This window comes from Pinus tabuliformis, chromosome 1_2 (assembly GCF_031772625.1).
Source record: "Pinus tabuliformis cultivar Carrire ecotype Pingquan chromosome 1_2, CPIR1, whole genome shotgun sequence".
Taxonomy (NCBI): Eukaryota; Viridiplantae; Streptophyta; class Pinopsida; order Pinales; family Pinaceae; genus Pinus; species Pinus tabuliformis.
The window spans coordinates 615693252-615715233 of NC_142298.1; the positions used below are offsets into that span (position 1 = coordinate 615693252).

Sequence of the window (21982 nt, forward strand, 5' to 3'; positions counted from 1 at the left end):
TCGTCGCTTTCTTTATATTGTCATCTGGGACTCCCTGTGCTTCCCATATACCTCTTATCACGAACCAAAACTAGTCCAGCTCTTCATTCCCTACTCCCTTGAACACTGGCAACTTTATCGCGCTTGCCATATTGATTCGCGGTGGTGGCGAAGGTCATATGGGCAAAGATGCGGGTGAAGACGGTTAAACTATTGGTGGTGTGGGTTGGGATGGTATGCACGGAATTCTCTGTGTTATCAAATTGATCTCACTTCTTGGTGAGATCTTCGCAAGATCTTCTTCACCCCCTCGCAGAGATGAAATCAAGGGGCTAGTTTCTAGTTCTGTACTACCTTCGTTTCTGTAGATTCTCCCACTTAATGTAGCCCCAAACATCAATTTATTTGCATAACCCATTTCTCACACAGTAGCATTTTAATCCAAGTTTTCAAAGATTTAATGTACTTACCTCGTGGCCCTTTGAGGAAATGACATTCCACCTCACTATAGCTGACTGAAGTATCTATCACGAACTTGGTGATGAATCCTCCTATAATTCGATTGAGATAGTGATCAACAGTGCACGTGATCTTATCCTCTAACACTTCCAATCTGCACACCACTTCTGGAGTCCACATAATAGGTCTGTCGAGTTTACACCTTCCTTGGCTATCTGCTAGCATCGCGATCCACTCATACAACTCAGTGGGGAAGGATGCGAAAAAAATTCGTCGATTTCTGTATATAAGTAGTAGTCTAACCACTCTTCTTTTGATAGTCACAGATTCCTATTTTCCTATGCTGCGAACTCATGAATCTTTCTGTCCAACCAATCTTCAATTCCTTTCTTTGTTGGATTCCAATGATATGACATCAGACATCTCTATGCAGATTCTGGTCCCGACAACGGAACCATTTGTTGGCTTGTTGGGGCCTAACCCAAGTTCAGAGGTATTTAGCCAAATAAATCCATGTACTACTGGCCCTTTCGGCAACAGTCTGTGGAGCGCGGACTTAGGTCTCACCCAAAGTAGTATGGGGGGGTGTTAGAACCAAGTTTCCGCACCCTTGAGATATCTGAGGGGCTGGTTCTATCCAACTGTTCATCCCTTCATGCAGGTTACTTCATGCCCTTCCTTGGTCTTCGTGGTCTGATGCACTGCCTTCGCGCAGCCCTTACTAGGGGCTATGGAGCTTCCGCACTGCTGGAGCAGTGTTTTGCGCTATTTCCCTAAGACGCACCTGAGATCTTACTTACCAATTAATTATCTTCGTGTAAATGGATGTCTTATGTTATATTTATTTACGCAACACATTTATATGAGTTCGCGCAACAAATAAACAATATACTTGCAATTTATACCCATTCATACATTAAAACAGGAAAAGATACACAGAAATATGGTAAACTTCTCTTTATTGATTCTTCCAACAGTTACAGACTCGACCTGCCCTGCGCACTCAGCTATAGGGGTACGCGCACTCAGCTGCGGACTACTGGGCCTCTGCACACTCAGCTACAGAGCTTTCTTCTACTCTACAACCCGAAGACACCTTTTACACTTCGACTCAATCACTTAGACTTCTCATGCTTCCATTCTTAGTCATGTTCTTCTTCGCTACTTTCTACACTTAGAGCCTCGCTCTATTTATACAATCCCATGGTCCACGGACCATGGGTAGGTTTATCAAGCTGACATTACATTACAAAAACAAGGGTGGACAACCCTATGACTCTATTATGACTTCGCACTCCGCGCCCATAATTCGCGGAGCTTTTACAATGGATTTAGTCAAAACTTGGGCTTTAAGCCCCAAAACATGCCTTGGGGGGATTCCATGCGCAACATTGGGAATTGCAAACTCCAGGTTGCATATCTATAATTGATAACATGCAATTTATATAAACTCATATAGATTATGCAACTTTTCAGTTTAGCAACCTCGAAGTGTGAAGGTTCATCTCTGCACCATCAAGGTGAATTATCAAACCAGGTTTAGATGGGTTTGAGCTTGTGTACGGTTTCTCTAACCAATGCATGTTGGAGAAAGGGACTTAAATTCACATTTTAAAATGAACACATCTCTGCCAAATGACAAAATTATGAACTAATATGGACTTTACAAAGAAGATACAAATTTCATTGATCCCTAGACATGGAGATTAGCTAGCATACCTTTCCATTCAGGGAATCTGCACATGTATCACTGTGATACTCAAGTGAATTTTTTCCTTTTGACCATCTATCTCTCCAGATATCATAGATGAATGTAGATTTCACCATAGCTTCATTTGATTTTCATCTATCAGATAAAGTTAGCAAAAGTGATAGTAATATTAACTTCACTTTTGAGCTAGAGGATCCTCACAAAACTTCAGTGAACTGCAAAATACAACTAGTGGATTTTTGTCACAATTATGTTGTTTTGAATGGAATTAATAAGAAAGGTTGACTTATTCAAAACGAGGGATGGATCACTAAGACAATTTATTGCTATAGATTTGAGAATGAAGGCATGTTGGAGAATGCTCACCATATTCAACAGGCATGCCATGTGAGAAGACTTTTCTTTTCATCATCTTTATTTTATTAATTAGATAACCAAAATATTTATTTTATTAACTAGACAATCTCTATTGCTAATAATATAAATGGTAGCCAATCCTCTCATTCTGAAATCAGAAAAGTTTGGATATCAGAACATACATACAATTAGCCTTGTCTCCATATTTTCCAAAACAGAAATTAATCATGAAGATTTCCACACTTGGGTCTCTCACAATCAATTCCACACTCTCATCTCCTAGAGGCCAATCTCCTCTGATTATGGGGGAATTGATATTCCCAATATGTACCACAAGCAGCCCAATTTCAAGTAATCAACTGAGTCTTGTCAATGTGGTATTAAGGGCTTCTCACACCTTCAATCTCAGAACCATCAGTGCCAGTTTTGCAACAAAAGAAAAGAGGGATATTGCTTTTAGGAGGAAAAAGGATCATTATGCTCTTTTCGGTGTCTCTTATCATGCCTCCTTCAATGATATCAGGGTTGCATATAGAAGATTGGCACTGAAATACCACCCTGATGTCATGCTTGTGCACCAGCTTAAGACAGCCATGGACCTTTTTTCTGAGATAAATCAAGCTTATGATACTCTGTCTGATCCACAAAAAAGAAAATCATATGATGGTCTGCACCTCATAGCCAAGTTTGACACTGTCAGGGCTGCAACATCCCCATCCTCATTTGGGCATTGGAGAGGAAGGAATTGGGAAATAGATCAATGTTGGTGTTGAGGGGGAATTGTGACCATGTTCTTATTTCTAACTCCAGTGCATGGATTTTGGTTATGTATTAGAGACAAATAAGACCTTTCAAGATCGTACCTTCTAGAGAAGGCAAAGGACCAAGATCCGTGGTGAAAATTTTCAGGTTGCTTGAATGTACTCAGGTACTCTGCTTCCTATTTATGTATGGCATGATGCTTGGACCCATGCCCTCTTGTTTAATATATGTTATTATTTATATATTTCTTTATGATGGGGTGACTTTGTAATTAGTTTTGGTGGGATATTTGTCTAGAGGAATTCTTATTGCTATCAAAGTAGTCAAGATGGTCACTTCTAACTTTCTTGTAGTCAAATCACATGGACATCATTGGATAATGGAGATCATCACAATGCAACTTGCTGCAAGAATGTTTGGGACATTGAAGAAGCCATCAGATTTTTTGTGCGTCTTTCCATCTGTCCCCTCCCTAAACAATTGCTTACAACATCTATGGTATTTTATACAAACTTTTTTGCAAGATCAAGAGATCCATTCCTAACAGTCAACTCGACTTATCATGACTTTATTCTCTATATAAAAAAAACATAGATAGATAGATACATTGATTTTTATTAGAATTGTAACTTGTTTCCAATATTTATTTTTATACAATATCTATAATATGTTTATTGTGGATATTATCTAGCACCATTCAAAAGTTGTTTCCAAGGAAAGTACCTTCAACATTCGCATTTGTGTCCCCATAGGGTAATCACAAGCCCATTTTCTAGGTCTTTATATTGTTCTTTGTCGTGGTAATAAATGTTGATTGAATGATCTTGGACATTGTAAATATATAACTTTGAAACATTATAATGATGTGTAGAGATTGGATCGATTTTACAAGACACTTCAAGCTACTAGTTCCTTTTCTATTGCCTTCTGGCATTTTCTTTGCAACATCTGGTGCAAATGCTATTGTATGGTATTTTATAGGTTTATCCTGATGGGTTGTTATAACAAGTATTAAACGCCTTCTTGTTACTTCATTTTAATTTATTGTATTGTATAAGTTTACCCCTATGGGGTCTTATGATAGGCATTAAATCCTTGGATTTAAGGTGCTCTCTATTTGCTTCCCTCCTACACATGCCACCACATCATGGTGAATCCTCCCCAGGAGAGTGGTAGAGGCCCCTTAGCATGGTTTTTTTATTTATCTATATGAATTGGATTCATTCCACCATGCTCTTCATTCTGCTAGACTAGTTAGAGCTCTGGCTGATCCTTCAACACCTCCACCTATTGTTGCCCTCGATGGGCATGCACTTTGAGTCTTGTTTGGTTACTTAGTGTGTTTCCTTCCATCTGCTTCACTAACTTTCCCTCGTCTCTTCACAGCTTTTTATGATGGTGAAGGCTTCAGCCCAAGCTTTTCATTGATCCAACTTTCTTAGGAAGTTATAAAAGCCTCTCTCTTTCACAACAACCTCTGGAATCTTCCCTCTCATTTATTTCAAGTATTTCTGACGCCTTGTTTCCTTTGGTAGCCATGACTTGTCAACAAGCTTATTGTTGATTTGGAAATGGTAGTCATGGCACTTTAGGAGGCTCTCGGGAACAATTGAGAGTTGAACCTTTAGCCCATAACTACCATGCACATGTGCCTCCACACATTCATGAGGAAATCCATTTGGTCGAAGAGGAAGTTTGACAAGAACAACTAGTCACTCTGAATTCAAAAGTCATGGTTGACATAGCCTCTTGGGTTCTAGATACATGCAACTCTTGGGGCTGCCAAAATCACTATCTCCATGCAATAGATTTGTAATGGCATGTTATGTTGTTGTCAAGGAAGATTCTAGTTGATTGGAGAGAAACTCATGTCAACCTAATGCACAAACTAGATGAACTCATAGATCTTATGCTATGTTTAGGAACAACCCATCAACCTCAATACTTCATTGTCCTTCTAATGCTCATGTTCCCTATGTTTCATCATTTCAGTTCTTGCTCTTCATGCTAGGCCATCTAGGCTATCGATAAGTTCTTTTTAGAGTTTATGTTTAGTGTCTTTTTTCTTGTTGTCTCTCTCTATAAGTTTCCCATTTTGGTTTCTGTTGTTGGTTTCCCCATGGTGGGGTAGCACTATCTTTTAAATTTTTGAAGGTTTGACACTCTGTTGAAGCTAATTTTGTTAGCCATTGATTGTATATTTTATTGTCTTTGATCTTCTTTCTAAAGTAACATATAAAAGATAGTAAAACTATCCTATATAATATAAATATTTGATATTTACGCCGTAAGGCGTTCCTTTTGAGAAAGACATCCCTAAATGCCACCTTACACCATTCTGCATCGTGAGATCTGTTATTCACGATTAAAGCATTCTTAGCCATCTGATGATGTCATAACTGTCTCACAGATCTGACTTGATGGATGATGTCATAACTATCTCACATATCTGCCCTAACGAACCGTCTCACAGGCATCGTATATACTTGCTATGAAACTACCTTAACTATTTCTGCCCTTCTCAAAACGCTAATTCAATCAATCTTCATCCTGTACGTCTTGCAACTCCCTTCGATTTACTATTCTTTGTATCTATCCAATGACGCGTTTTCTTCATTATGTCCACTAAAATATTCTTTCCACTGAAATATATTCTGCACAAACCATTTTAGTTAATTCAATATATCCTCTATTTATATAAAAGTGTTTTATAGGCCTCGAACATTAGCCATGACTAAGGCTTGCAGGAATTCCCACCATCTAGGGAAAATACGATAACAATTCTAAGTATTGATGGAAGATTTTGAGGGAATATTCCAGCAACTATCGTTGATTTCTTGGAGGCAAAGCTTCAGGTATTAATTAATCTAGCCCACGTTCAATTTGGAAAAGATTAGATTAGGTTTCAATAACATAATATATGACATTATTACATATTTAAAGGTGTCTTGTGACAATTTATAATAAATACCTGATGGTCCGGACGTAAGGATAACTGATTATTTCAACGAGGCAAAGCTTCAGGTATTAATTAATCTAGCCCACGTTCAACTTGGAAAAGATTAGATTAGGTTTCAATAACATAATATATGGTATTATTACATATGAAAAAGTGTCTTGTGACAATTTATAATAAATACATGATGGTCCAGATCGTAAGGATAATTGATTATTTCAACGTGATTACACGGACCAACACTGGAGGATTGAAACATAAATCAGTCTGACTGAACCTGTATCTTCTTCTATTGTAGGCTGGCATCACGGATCGTAGAAATATATTCAAGGATTGATCTTCAATCGTAGGACTCCAGTTGCTGAATGTCATTTCATTTTGCCATCAGTCCTTTAGTCAGGCACGACGGAGCGTGGAAATCATGTTGTATTGTTTTTTATATGACATATTTTGACTTTTAGACAGATCATGTTGTAAAAATAATATTTTAATTTCAAAATTAACTTTTGAATTTTAAAAGGGTTTTAAAAAATATTTATAATAATTATTTTTATTTTTATTATAATTTGTTATTTTAATTAAGGGTTAAAGTTTTTAATTATTAAAGTAAATCATTATTAATATTTTTAGGTTGAAATGATCATTAATATTTTTTAGATATGGTTTAAAAATTGCTATTAATAAAGTTGATTTTCACTTAAAAAAAATATTATTTAAATGGTTTTTGTAAAGTATTTTTCATGGGCAATTTTTCTCATATTTTGAGAAAAAGATTTAGCATAATTTAATTTAATTAATAATAAGGATAATTATTATTGATTAGTATTCACTAATATATTATAACTCATTCTTATTCTTCAATAAATCTATGTCACTAATTAAGGATTAAAGTAAAATAGAAAATCAATTGAATAATTAATATCAGGGACTTCTAACATTTCCATTTACATTGTGAATAATTATTAATCATAAGGGAAGTTTTGTTTCATAATATGAGTATAAACTCTTTATAGCTGGGATTTTTATGAGTATAAGGGAATTTGTATTTTTAGATTGTTTTTTTTTTTTCAAATGTAAAAATGAATTTAGTGATTTAAAAATCTTAAAAAATTAGTAATATAAAAGATGTAGTTTAATAAAGTGAATTTTTAGGTTGATCATCATTAATATTTTTAGGTATGGTTTAAAAATTGGTATTAATAGAGTTGATTTTAGTTAAATATTTTTACTAGAAAAATGGTTTTTATTAGGTATTTTTCATTGGCAATTTTGCTCGTATTTGATTTAACATAACTTAATTTAATTAATAATACTTCTAACATTTTCATTTACATTGTGAATAATTATTAATCATAAGGGAAGCTTTGTTTCATAATATGAGTATAAGTTTTTTATAGTTAGGCTTTTTATGAGTATAAGGGGATTTGTAATTTTATATTGTTTATATTTTTATATGTAAAAATGAATTTAGTGATTTAAAAAACTTAAAAATTTAATAATATAAAGGTGTAGTTTAATAAAGTGATTTTTTTTTTCCATAAAATTTGGTGATATTATTCCTAATGAAATTGTTAAGTTTTGTAATTTAACATATATTTTTAAATATAAAATTAAATTTAGTTGTTAGAAATGTTTCTTAAAAATAGATTTAGTTGTTTGAAATGTTTTTTATTTGGTTCAAATTGTCACAAATGCATATGTAGTTGTGTAACTTACCATGAAGTGTTGGTTATGGTTAGAAATAACTATCTTATTAACTCCAAGTTAGTTAATGACCTTTAATGGAAAGATCATTATCCGATTTTCCATCCTTTAGGATATTAATTTTTTGATAAATTAGAAGATCTCTCTATTGGATTAAAAATGATTTCTTATAATTTATTAGTTTTATGTTTTAATCCACTCATAATTATTAAATTTTTAATTTAATTTGTTTAAATAATAAAATATTAAACAGTAAATTATATTATATTATATTACAATATATTAATATTATTATATTAGTTTTGTTTCATAATATGAGTATAAGGGAATTTTTAATTTTATAATGTTATTTTTTTTTAAATGTATTGTCTTTTTTAAATGTAAAAATGAATTTAGTGATCTAAAAATCTTAAAAATTTAATAATATAAAGGTGTAGTTTAATAAAGTGATTTTTTAGGTTGATTATCATTAATATTTTTAGGCATGGCTTAAAAATTGGTATTTAAAGTTGATTTTAATTAAAAAAAAATTACTAGTCAAATAGTTTTTTTAAGTATTTTTAAATGGAAAGTTTTCCCATATTTTGGGAAAAAGATCTAACATAATTTAATTTAATTAATAGTAAAGATAATTAATGTTGATTAGTATTCACCCATATATTACAACTCATTCTTATTCTTTAATAAAGTTGTGTCACTAATTAAGGGTTAAAGCAAAAAGTAAAATGCAAAAACAATTGAATAATTAATATCACTTACTTCTAACATTTCCATTTACATTGTGAATGATTATTAATCATAAAGGAAGTTTTGTTTCATCATATGAATATAAGTTTTTTATAGTTAGGTGTTTTTATGAGTATAACGGAATTTGTAATTCTATATTGTTTATTTTTTTTAAATATAAAAATGAATTTAGTGATTTAAAAATCTTTAAAAAATAATAATGTAAAGGTGTAGGTCAATAAAGTGAAATTTTATTTTTTTTCCATAAAATTTGGTGATATTATTCCTAATGAAATTGTTAAGTTTTGTAATTTAACATATATTTTTTAAATATAAAAATGATTCCATTTACATTGTGAATAATTATTAATCACAAGGGAAGTTTTGTTTCATAATATGAATATAAGATTTTTATGGTTAGGTTTTTTTACGAGTATAAGGGAATTTGTAATTTTATATTGTTTATTTTTTTAAATGTAAAAATGAATTTAGTGATTTAAAAATCTTTAAAAATTAATAATATAAAGGTGTAGTTCAATAAAGTGAATTTTTATTTTTTTTCCATAAAATTTGGTGATATTATTCTTAATGAAGTTGTTACGTTTTGTAATTTAACATATATTTTTTAAATATAAAAATAGATTTAGTTGTTAGAAATGTTTTTTAAAAATAGATTAAGTTGTTTGAAATGTTTTTTATTTGGTTCAAATTGTCACAAATGCATGTGTAGTTGTGTAACTTATTATCTAATTTTACAATATCTTTATTATTATTATTATTATTATTATTATTATTATTATTATGATGTAATTTTAAGGTCATGACCAAGCCAATATGAGACCCCCTTGTTTGTGGGACAAGGGACCCACCTCCGCCCAACAATTTGATTGCTAAGTCTATGAAGGCATACATACTCCACCCCCTTAGTTTTGAACATGTGACATCTTAAGAGGAAACACATGCTCTTGACCATTAGGCTCACTCAAGGTGTATTTTGATTTGTCTTAAGAGGAAACACCTGCTTTCTCCCTCTCTATATATAGGTTTGTCTTCTTTTTCTATTTAAATTTTATTTTAAAATTTAAAATAATAATAATAAATTTAAAACATCTCTCACAATTTACATTTTCATATATATATATATACTCCACAATTTACATTTTTATAACATTTAAAAATTTTGTTAAAAAAGTCAATGCCACTTCAAAGATTTACATTTTCATAACAGTGCAATTTAGTTAAAACCATTATAGACATTCAAATTTCACATTTCAACTGGCTTTCAAATCTTTAATGATCGCTTCTTCATTAAACGAAATGAATGTGAGAGTTCATTATTTTATAACCATTCAAGTTTTTTTTTATATTAACCCTACATTTTCATAACATTTAAACACTTTGTTAAAGAGGTCAATGCCACTTCAAAGATTTACATTTTGATAACAGTGCAATTTAGTCAAAGCCATTATAGACGTTAACATTTCAACCGGCTTTCAAATCTTTAACGATCACTTCTTCATTAAACGAAATGAATGTGACAGTTCATTCTTTTATAACCATTCAAGTTTTTATATATATTAACCCTCTTTGTTTCCAAGGGATTCAATATCTTTTCAGGGTGTGTTTTGCTATTTTATAACTGTTCTGGTTTTTATATGTATTAACCTTAGTGATTTATTCTGGTTTTTATATGTATTAACCTTAGTGATTTATAAACCCTTTCAGATGACTCTGAACAACAAGACTGGCATTTTTCATGTTTTTCAAAACATTGTAAGCCCACGAAGAATGGCTGAAACACTGGTTAGGAAATCCCCGCCATAATAAGAATCCTCATAATAAGAATCATATGAAGCCATTTAAACATTTGGAATACAATAGAAACAAATCAAATACTTAGAACTCAAAAACCTAAACAAAGAACAAGAGAAACGATTGCAAGAACTGTGAATTAGAGATGATTCTTGGTGTTGATGTTATGAGCGGATACTTAGAGATGATTCTTGGTGTCATGAGTTTGATACAACTTTTCAATAGATCCATGCAATCAATTATTGCAAAACAATAACGATAATTAATAGTTATTTTTCTTCATGTTTTTATGTTTATGTTTAATAATAATTAACTGTTTTATTAACGGTTTAATCTCACTATTGTTCAATCGTCTAATAATGAATCTGATGTTGAACAATGGTGTAGAGTAGTATTTAGGGGAGTTCTTCCAGAGGGTGACCAACAAGAAATATGGAGGAATATGGAGGAATTGTACTAAAATGACCTCTGGTTTTGAAGGTAGCAAATTACGGTCTATTTCTTTATTTACGAGGCATTCATGTGCATTCATGTTGGCATAATGAGACAAGGTATTTAACTTCAACACATTTGTAAGGCTAAAGGAAGTAGTATTGTAGTAAGATTTCATTGTAACATGTCCTTGCCTTTTGTTGATATTTCTGTCTTTCAACAGTTGTCAAAGAAGCATTAATTAGTGCTATATGCTATTGCCGCATTTCGAGTTTAATGCATATACGACCAAAGAACACACAATACAATACAATACAATCTCAAAACTACTCAGTGTCATTCATTGGCATCCATAATCAATTAACACAATTTTATTTCACTTGTAACAATTATATTTTGTTAGTATGAATATCAGAGAAAATGTTTTTATGTAATTCCTATTTAACATTTTGACTAGGTCAAAATAAAATTAAATTGAATTAAATTGAAAATAAATTTAAATTAAATTAAATTAAATTAAATTAAATTAAAATTAATAATTATAATTATAATTATAATCAATTGATAATTAGACTAATCTAGATACATCTTAACTCTGTATCTACTAATTGCCAAAAGATCAAATCTCTTTAGATGCAAATCTTTAAAAATAAATTTGATTTTTGTCAACACTTGATAAATCCCAATTAAAATAAATGTAAACTGATATTATAATATTTCCCTTTCATTCAAATTTTCTAAAACTTTTTAATTATTCAATTAAATGTTGAAATACAAAATTGTAATTTTTTTTTTTTTTTTATTTCATACAATGTAAAATAATAACCAGTAACCCACTATAAAACTACTATTTATTCTATTAAGAGTTGATTTATTTTCCGCAGAGATCTGATCTCCCTCAATAAGTCGAATTTGTTGTAACGGAGAGCGAGAGAGTGAGAGCGCCACGCAGCCATGGAAGCCCACCAGGGACCGCCGTTCCATCTAACCAATGACGATGTAGCAACCTGCATCTAATCCAATCCATGACCGTCGTTTCTGTAGTGCTTGCATGCTCCTTCAATAGCTGACACATCTCAAAATATTCGTTCGACTGGCCCCTCCTTTGCATGTCGAGCTACTACTCCACGTAGCTGCCACTCCACTAGTCCCTTCGACGGACCACAGGTCTGCATGCTGCTGATGTGCGGACGCTTGGACTGTTTCGGTATTCTTCCTCAGAGGCTTAAACCCTGTTCTGACTTCAGAATTAAGATTGGTCCATGGTGGTGCATCCGCAAATATTGTTATTGCTGTTGTATTATTTGCCCAGAATTCCCTTCCTGATTTTGCTCCCTATCCTGCCTCGGTCTCACCTGGTTTTTCCATTTCGCGGATTGTAAAATCGTCCCTTTTTCCGGTCGTAGGTTGGCCATGACGTAAGATGGAGCGGATTTCTGTCACTTTCTATTGAATGAGTGCCGCCGTCACTGTAGTCTTCTCTGCACAATCTTCTGATTCGAAGCCCATCTTTCCTTTTGGATGTCAAAATATGAAGCTTCCGTGGATTCGGTATCCATTTTTTGAAGCTTCCGTAGGAAGTCATTCTTTCAGCTTTCCTTATTTCTGACATATTGTACCATCTTCGCACATTTGTTTCCTTGACTATTTGTCTTCCGGACTATAATACCTATTTCTATCCATTTATTCCTGGAGGTCCTTTGTACTCTTCTATATCTTCTTGGGATTATAGTCTTATCCCTTTTCGGGACTGTTTCGTCATCAATTATGGAACTTCTCTCTAACGCGTCAGTCGCATTGGCCATGGTGCGGGCCACCATGGCTGCAGAGAAGTCATTTGCCAGATCAGAAAAAGTCGCTGACTGGAAGTCCTTGTTGGCCGAGGATTTAATCCCTCATATTCCTATCTCTGATTAGGATCCGAAAGGTGGCGGGCTTGTTTTTCCGCCACGCCGTAAAAATCAACATCCTGTGAAAACTTCCCCTCCTCCTACTGCTATTAACCTCGACAGCGCTTTTCTAGTCTCCAAAAGAGAGCTCTGGTTGGTCGCTAACATTTTCCGGCAATTGAGGATGCCCAGATGCCATCCTAGATTTGTGCCAAGTGGATTCCGCTTTTGGGATATATCCCGACTATTGTTCGTCTAATGAACAATTGGTACAGTTTTCATTTTCTTCGAGACCGAGATTTGGAGGTTATCCTGGCTATTCCATGGGTACATGACAAAAGCTTTCTGGCCTTACACAAATGGTTCATTGGTTTTAATCTCCTTCGTTGCACTCCTCAAAACAATTACATCTAGGTAAAGCTACATCTAGGTAAAGCCCCATTGAGCTTTGGACTAAGCAGACTGCCCATTGAGCTTTGGACTAAGCAGACTCTTGCAGATATTGGAAACACAATTGGTCGTTTTATTTTTGTCGACCCAAAATGTCTCAAAGCCAAGGATAAGCGGGTTGCCAGGGTTCTTATAGAAAAGGAATACAAAGGGGGCTTCCTTGAGTACATTGACCTCTCATGGGGAAGGTACATTGACCTCTCATGGGGAAGGTCCAATATCCAGCAGAGGCTGGATTATTGGGGTGTTCTTTTCAGATGTCCACTATGTCATAAAACTGGCCACCTAAAATTCCTCTGCCCTCGTCAACCTGGTGGAAGACATAGGGAGCGGCATCAGTTTGGAAAACCCCATGTGCCCCCCTCGAGTGTTTCTGCCGAAGAGCTAAATTTTAATCAGGATATTGATCGTGTTCCGGGAGGTTAGGGGCCTCTTCAGTCTTCTCCTCGTGGGATTTCCCCAAGACATTCATCAAGTCTATCTCTGAAGCGTTCTCAATTTGTCGAGTTCATCCGTAAAATTCACAGAGCAAATATGGAGAATGTTGGTCACCTTCGATCTGCTTCCCCGGACCGATCACATATCTCTCCAGATCGATCTCATATCTCCCCTCCTTGTAGTCTGGCTCATTTCTCCATCATCCCTGTGCCCCCCGAACATGGGCCGGATATAGCTACCCCGTCTCCCCCCACTATTCCCCCGCCCACTCGGGTTTTCCATCCGCCTCCCACATTACTTATATATCATCTTCCCCCCAATATCCCCCGATGCATATCCCCTCATCTCGCAGATTATCTTCCCCCCCCCCCCCCCGATTCCCCCACATCCTTCAATTTCCTCAACTGACCCTAAAGGCAAAGCCCCTTGTATATCTGTCACTCCTCTAAATTCACCGGAATCATCTCCTGTTAACTCTTTTGATTGTGATCTGGACCTACTTCTTAGACGAGAATCACTAAATCTAAAGCCTCTGACTGTCCATAAGCCTAATCGGTCTCCATCCCCTATCATTAGCCCAACCTTTACTAGAAATATTACTGTAAGACAAAAACAGAATAGGGGAAGTAGACATTTCAGGGGTAGACGAGGGGGGCCGGATTTGAATATTAGGGACCTATCCGTGGTCTACATCCATATTTTTGAAATCGCAGTAAAGGGTAAATCTGATAAAGGGTCGCTTAAAGCATGTCGGCCAGAGAATGTGTCCAACTGATTACTATTCTCTCGATGAATATTCGGGGTTTGGGGGCAGGCCCAAAATTTTTGGCCTTAAAGGAACTCTTCCATTCTTCTAATTCTAAGATTCTCTTGATTCAAGAAACTATGCATCAAGGTCATGAATCTATATCTTATTTCAGACGTATGTTTCCCAAGTGGCATATAGCTGCGACTAGTGCTGCTAGTCTATCTGGTGGTCTGGCGGTTATGTGGGACCCGTCCTGGATCTCGGCGGCTGCTTTCAATTGCTTTGCTGGCATCCTTCTTCATGCCTATATCAGGGGTTCTCCGGGGCCAGTTCATATTTTAAATGTCCATGCCCCTTACAAGGAGCGATCTTTTTCCTAGGACCGTTTTTTAACTTTTGAAATTCTTGAGCTCGACTCGCTTCTGATTGGCGGGGATTTAAATTGTACGTTGTCAAATGGAGAAATATGGGGTAAGGGTAAATTAAATGATCAGGTGGGGGTGATGATTCGTGAGGCAATCCTACATAATAACTTTGTGGACGTTCATCCCATAAAAATGGGTCCCACTTGGGACAATGGGAGATTGAATGAGGCATACCTTGCAAAAAGACTTGATCATTTTCTCATGCATGATAGATTGATTGATAGATTTGGCATTCCATCGGTGAATATTATCCCGTGTTTGATTTCGGACCACAGGCCAATTTCCATACAGTGGAACCTCATTGGTCATAGGCAGAGTTACCCTTTCAAGTTCAATCGGGTTTGGCTTGAGGATGAACAATTTAATACTCTAATTCGTCAGTTTTGGCATTTTCTTTTCTCCGAGGATCATTCGGTTCCTTTCTTGGAGCATATGTCGGTCCTCAGGAATAAGATAAAAAAATGGTAGCGCGAAAAGACGATCTCCAACAAAAATGCTTTGAAGGATATTAACAAGAAGTTGGAAAATTTATCAGTTTTCTTTAATGCTCCCTGTATGCCTCGAGCTATACGTGCTCAAATCTGGGATTTGGAGAAAGAAAAACAAAAAAAAAATTCTATTGAAGAAGCCTCCTGGCGATTAAAGCGCAGAGCCATTTGGCTCCAGGAGGGGGACAAAAACATGAAATTCTTCCACAGGTATGCAAATAAACGGAGGGAAACAAACTCTATCTGGGAGATCAAGAATGAGGAGGGAATATCGCTCACATCTCAGGATCAGATCTCTGCAGAAGCAATTAAATATTTTCGGCATGCATACAGCAGTTTAGGAGGATGTGATTTTGAGGAAATTTTATGGGGTGTTGAGCCATATCCAACCATGTTTGATGTTGAACAGAATGAACTTCTTTATTCTTCTGTATCTGAGGAGGAGCTTTTGTCCACCATGAAATCTTTTCAAAAGGACAAATGTCCTGGTCTGAATGGATGGACCATTGACTTTTTTATACATTTCTTTGATTTATTCAAGAATGATCTTCTTCACGCGATTCGGGACTCCAGGATTAATGGCTCAATCAGTCACAGGGTTTCCTCCACTTTCATCGCCTTAATCCCTAAAAAGAAGGAATCTCTTACATTTCAGGACTTTAGGCCCATTTCCCTGTGCAACATTCTCTATAATATTATCTCAAAAATTATTGCGGGTAGATTGAGAAATATCTTATCTATATATTTGACTCCTGAACAACATGGGTTCCTGAAAGATCGGAATATATTGGAGGCGGTGGCCCTCACCCAGGAATGTCTCCATTCCATGCATGTTAAGAAGCTTGAGGGTGCTCTATTAAAGTTAGACTTGAAAAAAGCATACAATTGTATCGACAGGGGATTTCTTAAATGCCTCCTGTCTAAGATTGGTCTTGACATCAAATGCTCCACCTGGATTATGGCCTGCGTTATAGATGTTAACTATGCAGTGCTCATTAATGGTATTCCTACCAAGTTTTTCTCAGCTGCCAAAGGATTGCGACAAGGCTGTTCTTTGTCTCCTCTCCTATTCATCCTAGTAATGGACTCTTTGAGTCTTTACATTAAACGGGCGATGCAGGAAAATAGATGCAAACCATTGGCTATCAATAGGGGCATATCCATTTCACATAATTTATTTGTTGACGACATCCTCTTATCAGCTATGCTTTGTAAAGTATCGTGGATATGTTTTCATGAAATATTGAAAAGGTTCCAAAAAGCTACGGGGATGTGTATAAACGAGGGCAAATCATCTTTCCATCTGGAGAACATTCACGGTGATCTTATTTCCTTCCTATCCCACCTTTTCAACATTAAGGCTATTCCTATCAATGATGGTTTGAAATATCTTGGTTATCAATTAAAACCTGTGGGATACTCCGCGGCCGATTGGATGTGGATTTACGATCGTTTTGACAAAAGAATTTCCAAATGGAAATTCAGGTGTTTATCTATCATCGGGAGAGTGATTTTATCTCAGTCAGTGTTGGTTCAAATCATGGTCTTCTGGGTGCATCTTTTCTTCATTCCTTCCTCCATTATCTACAAACTTAACAGATTGACAACCAATTTTATCTGGGGTGGTAGCAAAGAGAAAAAGAAAATCATCTCACAAAGCTCTTTATGCTGACTCATCCAAAAGTGATGGGGGGCTGGGTTATTATGAATCTTAACCTTTTCCGCAAAGCTCTCGCTGTAAATCATTATGGCAGGTAGTTTTGGGGAATTCTCTATGGAGCAAGGCCATTAAATCAAAGTATATGCATAACATTACTTTCTGGTATAGATAGGGCACTATCGGTTCATCACGGGGCTCTGCTATTTAGAGTAGTTTCTGGAAAATAGAGCATTTCTTCCTCCAAAATCTGACATGGAGTTTTAAATCGGGGAGTAAAATCATCATTGGTTTGGATGACATTGCTGCGGGGGACAATATTTTATCCATATCTAAGTAGTTGATTGGAGCTCTACATCATAGAGGGATTTTTTTCTGGGACAAGACCATCCATAGATGGGAGGGACCCATCCCTATATGGAAGTCAGCTATTGACTTGGGCCTTAATGCCGAGTTGGCTCTTCAATGGGACCAAACCACATCAGTCATGAAAAACATAGGCATATTTAGAACAGGGGCCGAGGACATACTAATATGGAAGGGGCTTGGAAGTAGATCATCGATATATGTCAAGCATATCTATTTTCAACTACAACTCACGGAAAATGACAAACTGAATAACATTTTCCCACCCTCTTTATGGAAAACAGGTTGCTCTCTTAAGATCATCATTTTTGCTTGGCTAGTCTTCCACAACAGAAATCTTCCCTGGGATAATCTCCAAAAAAGTAACTGGAGTGGGCCGGCCATTTGTCCTTTGTGTAGATCATTCTCAGAAAGCAACTTTCATATTTTTCTAAGCTGCTCACAAGCTCTATTGATCTAGCAGAATTTGGCTGTCCACTTCGGCTTCAGCAGGATCACTTTCCCATCCATTATGGAAGCATTTCAATGGTGGGGCACCATGAAAATTGACTGGAGACCTATTCCTTTGCTGTCCTTATGGGCCATATGGAAATGGCGGAATAGGGCCTTGTTTCTTGCAAACTTGGACAATTATTCCACTGTTTTCGAATCAATCCTCTCCCAATTTAGCACTCATCTTTCCTCCAAAAAGATTCCGAGAATGAGTGGCAAGCAGACACACTCTATGGAACCATCCGGTGTCCCACATGCCTACTTTGATGGGGCCGCTCAACAGGGATGTTGTGCTTGTGGGGTTTATAGTATTCCTACGGAGGGTCAGCATATTGAAATATACTGGAACAGAGGTAAGGGGTCGAATAATAAGGCTGAGGTTATGGCGCTGGCAGGTCTGCTCAACATCTGTGACTTCCTCAACATCCAAAATCTGCAAATTTATGGGGATTCAAAGGTGATTATTGATCATGTTCGGTCTATTCATGTCATAAAAAACCTAAATCTTTTGGGATGGCTGAACAGGATTGAATCTATAAGGAAATACAGGAAGGATTATTCTATAGATCACATTGACAGGGGAAAAAATAGTGTGGCTGATGCGCTATCAAAAAAGGGACTTACCACTCAATATGATATCTGGATGATGAGTATATCTGTGGACAACAATATTCACCACATTCAGGAGTTTTACATGCTGGGTACATAACTTACTCTTTCCTCGCCTCCAATTTGGTATGTATCTGGTCCCCATTTCCTATGATCTAGTTTTTGTGGTTGGTGCTACATCTATTTTGGTCTTGGTTATCATGTGGATGCTTCATATATAGCCTACATATGGCTTTGAATTTTTTGATGTGTATTTTGTGGATGGGGGCTATGATAATGCCACCCATTATTAATATTTGCTATGTCAAAGATCTGAATATATATGTGAATATCAAAATAGGGATATGATGTACTGCGATTTTCTCATAATGAATTAATAGATATACAACTTTTTTTCTTGCTAAAAGAAAAATAAAAAAACTTAAATGCTTTAACATCAAATTTACCATTTCTTTCTATTTATTTATTTATATGGATATGGATATACTTTAGCTTTAGCGTGGTGAAGTTTATACAGACAATATCAGGTTATCAAATTGATGGTTATTTGTTTTTAATGTCTCTTATATTATGTTTTGAAATACAATGTATTCTGCTCAAGCTACAAGCTACTTCTATATCTTGAGGCTTCACCGTGGGAATCAAATTTACAGTTTATATATATATTCTACGTTGTTTCTATGGCCAGAGTTTGGATGCTGCCGATACATACAAGTATGAAAAGATGAAGTCACCTTGCTCCAACCATTATTCAATGTGGATCCACAAAAGCCATTTTTTTCACAAACGTAGCATTATACGCTATTTTTATTTTATATTTCAATTCACTTTCTTCTGGCTACATTAAACATTGCATGAGTTGATTTTCTCCTCCGATTACGCAGTATTATAAAAATACTACATCAGATATGCATGAGTTCCAAGGACATTAAAAAGAAATTGATTGAGTTGACAACGATATTAAAGTGTAATATACTCAATCTATTTTAAAATTAAAGGAAAATATTGAGCAAATATATTCCATAGTTTTCACTTGAAATTCCAAGTCATGTATAGAATCTGTGGAAGAAGTCTCTTTGGCCCTAACGGATTATAGTATAATTGAGATGATTCGTTATAACATTTTATGACATTAACGTTAAACGTTGCATACATGAGACTCTAAATTCCAAATTTGGATGAAAACATTTTGAAAGATTTAGGACGTGGACCAAATTGGCGTTAAAAACCACAAATAACGAAGAATTGAAAATTTGGCAAAGGCACATAAAAAGATTTAGGACATGGATCACGGCAGGATACTTTTGACCCTTGACTGAGGGAGGTGAGAATCTAGTGGTAGCGTAAGCGGGACACAGCAGAATACTTTTGACCCTTGAGTGAGGGAGGTGAGAATCTAGTGGTAGCTTTGTTGGATACTGACGAGAGAGTAATATGGGTTGCTGGATACGAATGACTTATCTGCTCAATCACTTTCCCATATGCAATCACAGCAATGGAATCTGCATTTTGAATGGTAGTTACTGGTCAGTCGATGAGCTATCACATTACTCGTTCTCCCCACCGTTATTCTGTCCAGGGCCTCTTGAACAATCTTCTCTGATTGGCTGTCCAACAAACTCATTGCCTCGTCCAGCGGTAATATGCTCAGAGATTCTTTATGATCGCCCTCGCTATAGTAATCCGTTGCTTTTGCCCTCGCGATAATTTCACTCCTCTGTCTCCGCAATTTGTTTCGTATCCCTTCTCCAAAGAGCTACACAAATCCAAGTTAAATTCACTGCCTTGATTCAGTCCATCCAAATTAATACCAGAAACAATCTGTTTAATTACAGCTGATTGAATATATATCTTGTCGCATAAACAATTTGTTTGAACAACAACAGGAGCATTTACCTGATGAAGTCATGAGCATTTGCAGCTTCGATCATCTCCATCTCGATTGCATTCTCTTTCCCATAGAGAATGTTGTCTCGAATGCTTCCTCCAAATAGCGTGGGCTCTTGACCTACCAGAGCTATGTCACTCCTCAGACTCTTCAAATTGAACCTCCTCATGTCACTGCCATCGATTTTCATTGATCCTTTTAGGGGATCGTAAATCCTTTCAATTAATCCAATGATGGTTGATTTTCCGATCCGCTTTGTCCCAGCAGAGCCATGCTTTTGCCTACTTTGATCTTCAAGCTGAAGTTCTTGAAAATCATGTTGGAACTACTACACATCGACATGCGGACTCTTAGTTAGAGCATGGGACTACATGCAAGATTCCTTCTGCATGATTCACTCCTCGATTTGCTCCTTCTTTAACTCCGCAACTAGTTAGTTCTTCTGCATGATTTACTCCCTGATTTTCTCTTTCTTTAACTGCGCAACTGGTTAGTTCTTCTGCATGATTTACTTCCTGATTTGCTCCTTCTTTCACTCCGCAACTGGCTAGTTCTCTCTGGAACTTGTTGTAGGTGTTGAGTCTTCTTATTGATCACCACAATGGTGCATTACCTTGGGATCTTCACCCAGTAGTGCTATATCATGAGCATTGTAACCTATTCTCTAATGAATCATTCTTTTGTTCTTTCGATTTTCTTTTAGTGTTTTTTCTCTGCAAAGCTGTGTGTTCAACCTTTACTGGCTAGATTCATCTGTGCAGGTTTTCTAACACATTTACATGGTATCAAAGCCCATAGGTTGCTAGATAAAAGGCACACCAATACTTTATTTTGCAGGTATTACAACTTGGAGATTGAAGATCGACAGAAAAATGGAGTTTCCCAAAGCATCGATCCTAACACCGTACAACTATCACGAATGGAAGGACCAAATGGCTCGATACCTTCTTCAGAAAGGGTTGTACAGGATTACCATGGCTATAGAAGTGGAACCCATTTCATCCATAGAGAAATCCAAGTACCTCAACCGTATGGATGAGGCCCACAGATCCATATGCATGTGCATCTCTCCAGAGTTGCAGTTTCATCTATCTGCCTGCAATACTCCCAATGAGATTTGGAAAAAGGTTGAAGATCTCTATGGGAAATAGGATGAGGTGAAAGGACATCTGCTTGAAGTGGAGCTGCTCTCATTGGATCCACGAAACTGTGACAGAATTCAAGACTTCTTCACCAAATATAATGATCTATTGCTACAACTCAAGGGTTGTGGAATTGACAAATCCAAGGAGGAAAGTCACCAAGTTCTCTCTATTATGTCAAAGCTCAGACCGGAATACTCCATCTTTGTGTCTACATTTCATTTAGTAAGGCTTGCAATAGGTAAATCCTACACTATGCCTTCTCTCAAAGAATTTATGGAGTCCCTTATTTTTTAGCAAGATAAACTTATTGGCATGGGGAAAATCAAATCTCCAAAAGCGCATGCACTTGTTGTGCATGATGGCAGCCACAATAAAATCACAGATCTGATTCAAATCAGAAAAATCAGCAGCAAAAAGATAAGGGAAAAGCGCATTCCCATCCAAAGAAGGAAGGGTACACCAAGCCCTTCAATGATTCCTCCGGCTCGA

General features: G+C 36.0%; 2 protein-coding genes and 1 pseudogene across 2 annotated transcripts; 2 read left to right on the plus strand and 1 right to left on the minus strand.

Moving 5' to 3' along the window:
- The first annotated feature begins 2733 nt into the window (after window positions 1–2733).
- Window positions 2734–3279, plus strand: LOC149207137 (uncharacterized). The gene has a single exon (XM_089393850.1). It carries the CDS (start codon window positions 2734–2736, stop codon window positions 3277–3279), a length of 546 nt encoding a protein of 181 aa, XP_089249976.1.
- A 14780-nt stretch (window positions 3280–18059) lies between these two features.
- LOC149207138 (uncharacterized) lies at window positions 18060–18560 on the plus strand. Its single transcript, XM_089397938.1, has one exon. It carries the CDS (start codon window positions 18060–18062, stop codon window positions 18558–18560), a length of 501 nt encoding a protein of 166 aa, XP_089254064.1.
- A 1365-nt stretch (window positions 18561–19925) lies between these two features.
- Window positions 19926–21982, minus strand: part of LOC149207139 (ABC transporter B family member 15-like) — a 61638-nt pseudogene continuing 59581 nt past the window's right edge.

Bases quoted from the DNA above. Each gene is read 5' to 3' on its own strand.
- LOC149207137 (XM_089393850.1), top strand. From the start codon at position 2,734: ATGAAGATTTCCACACTTGGGTCTCTCACAATCAATTCCACACTCTCA.
- LOC149207138 (XM_089397938.1), top strand. From the start codon at position 18,060: ATGAGTGGCAAGCAGACACACTCTATGGAACCATCCGGTGTCCCACAT.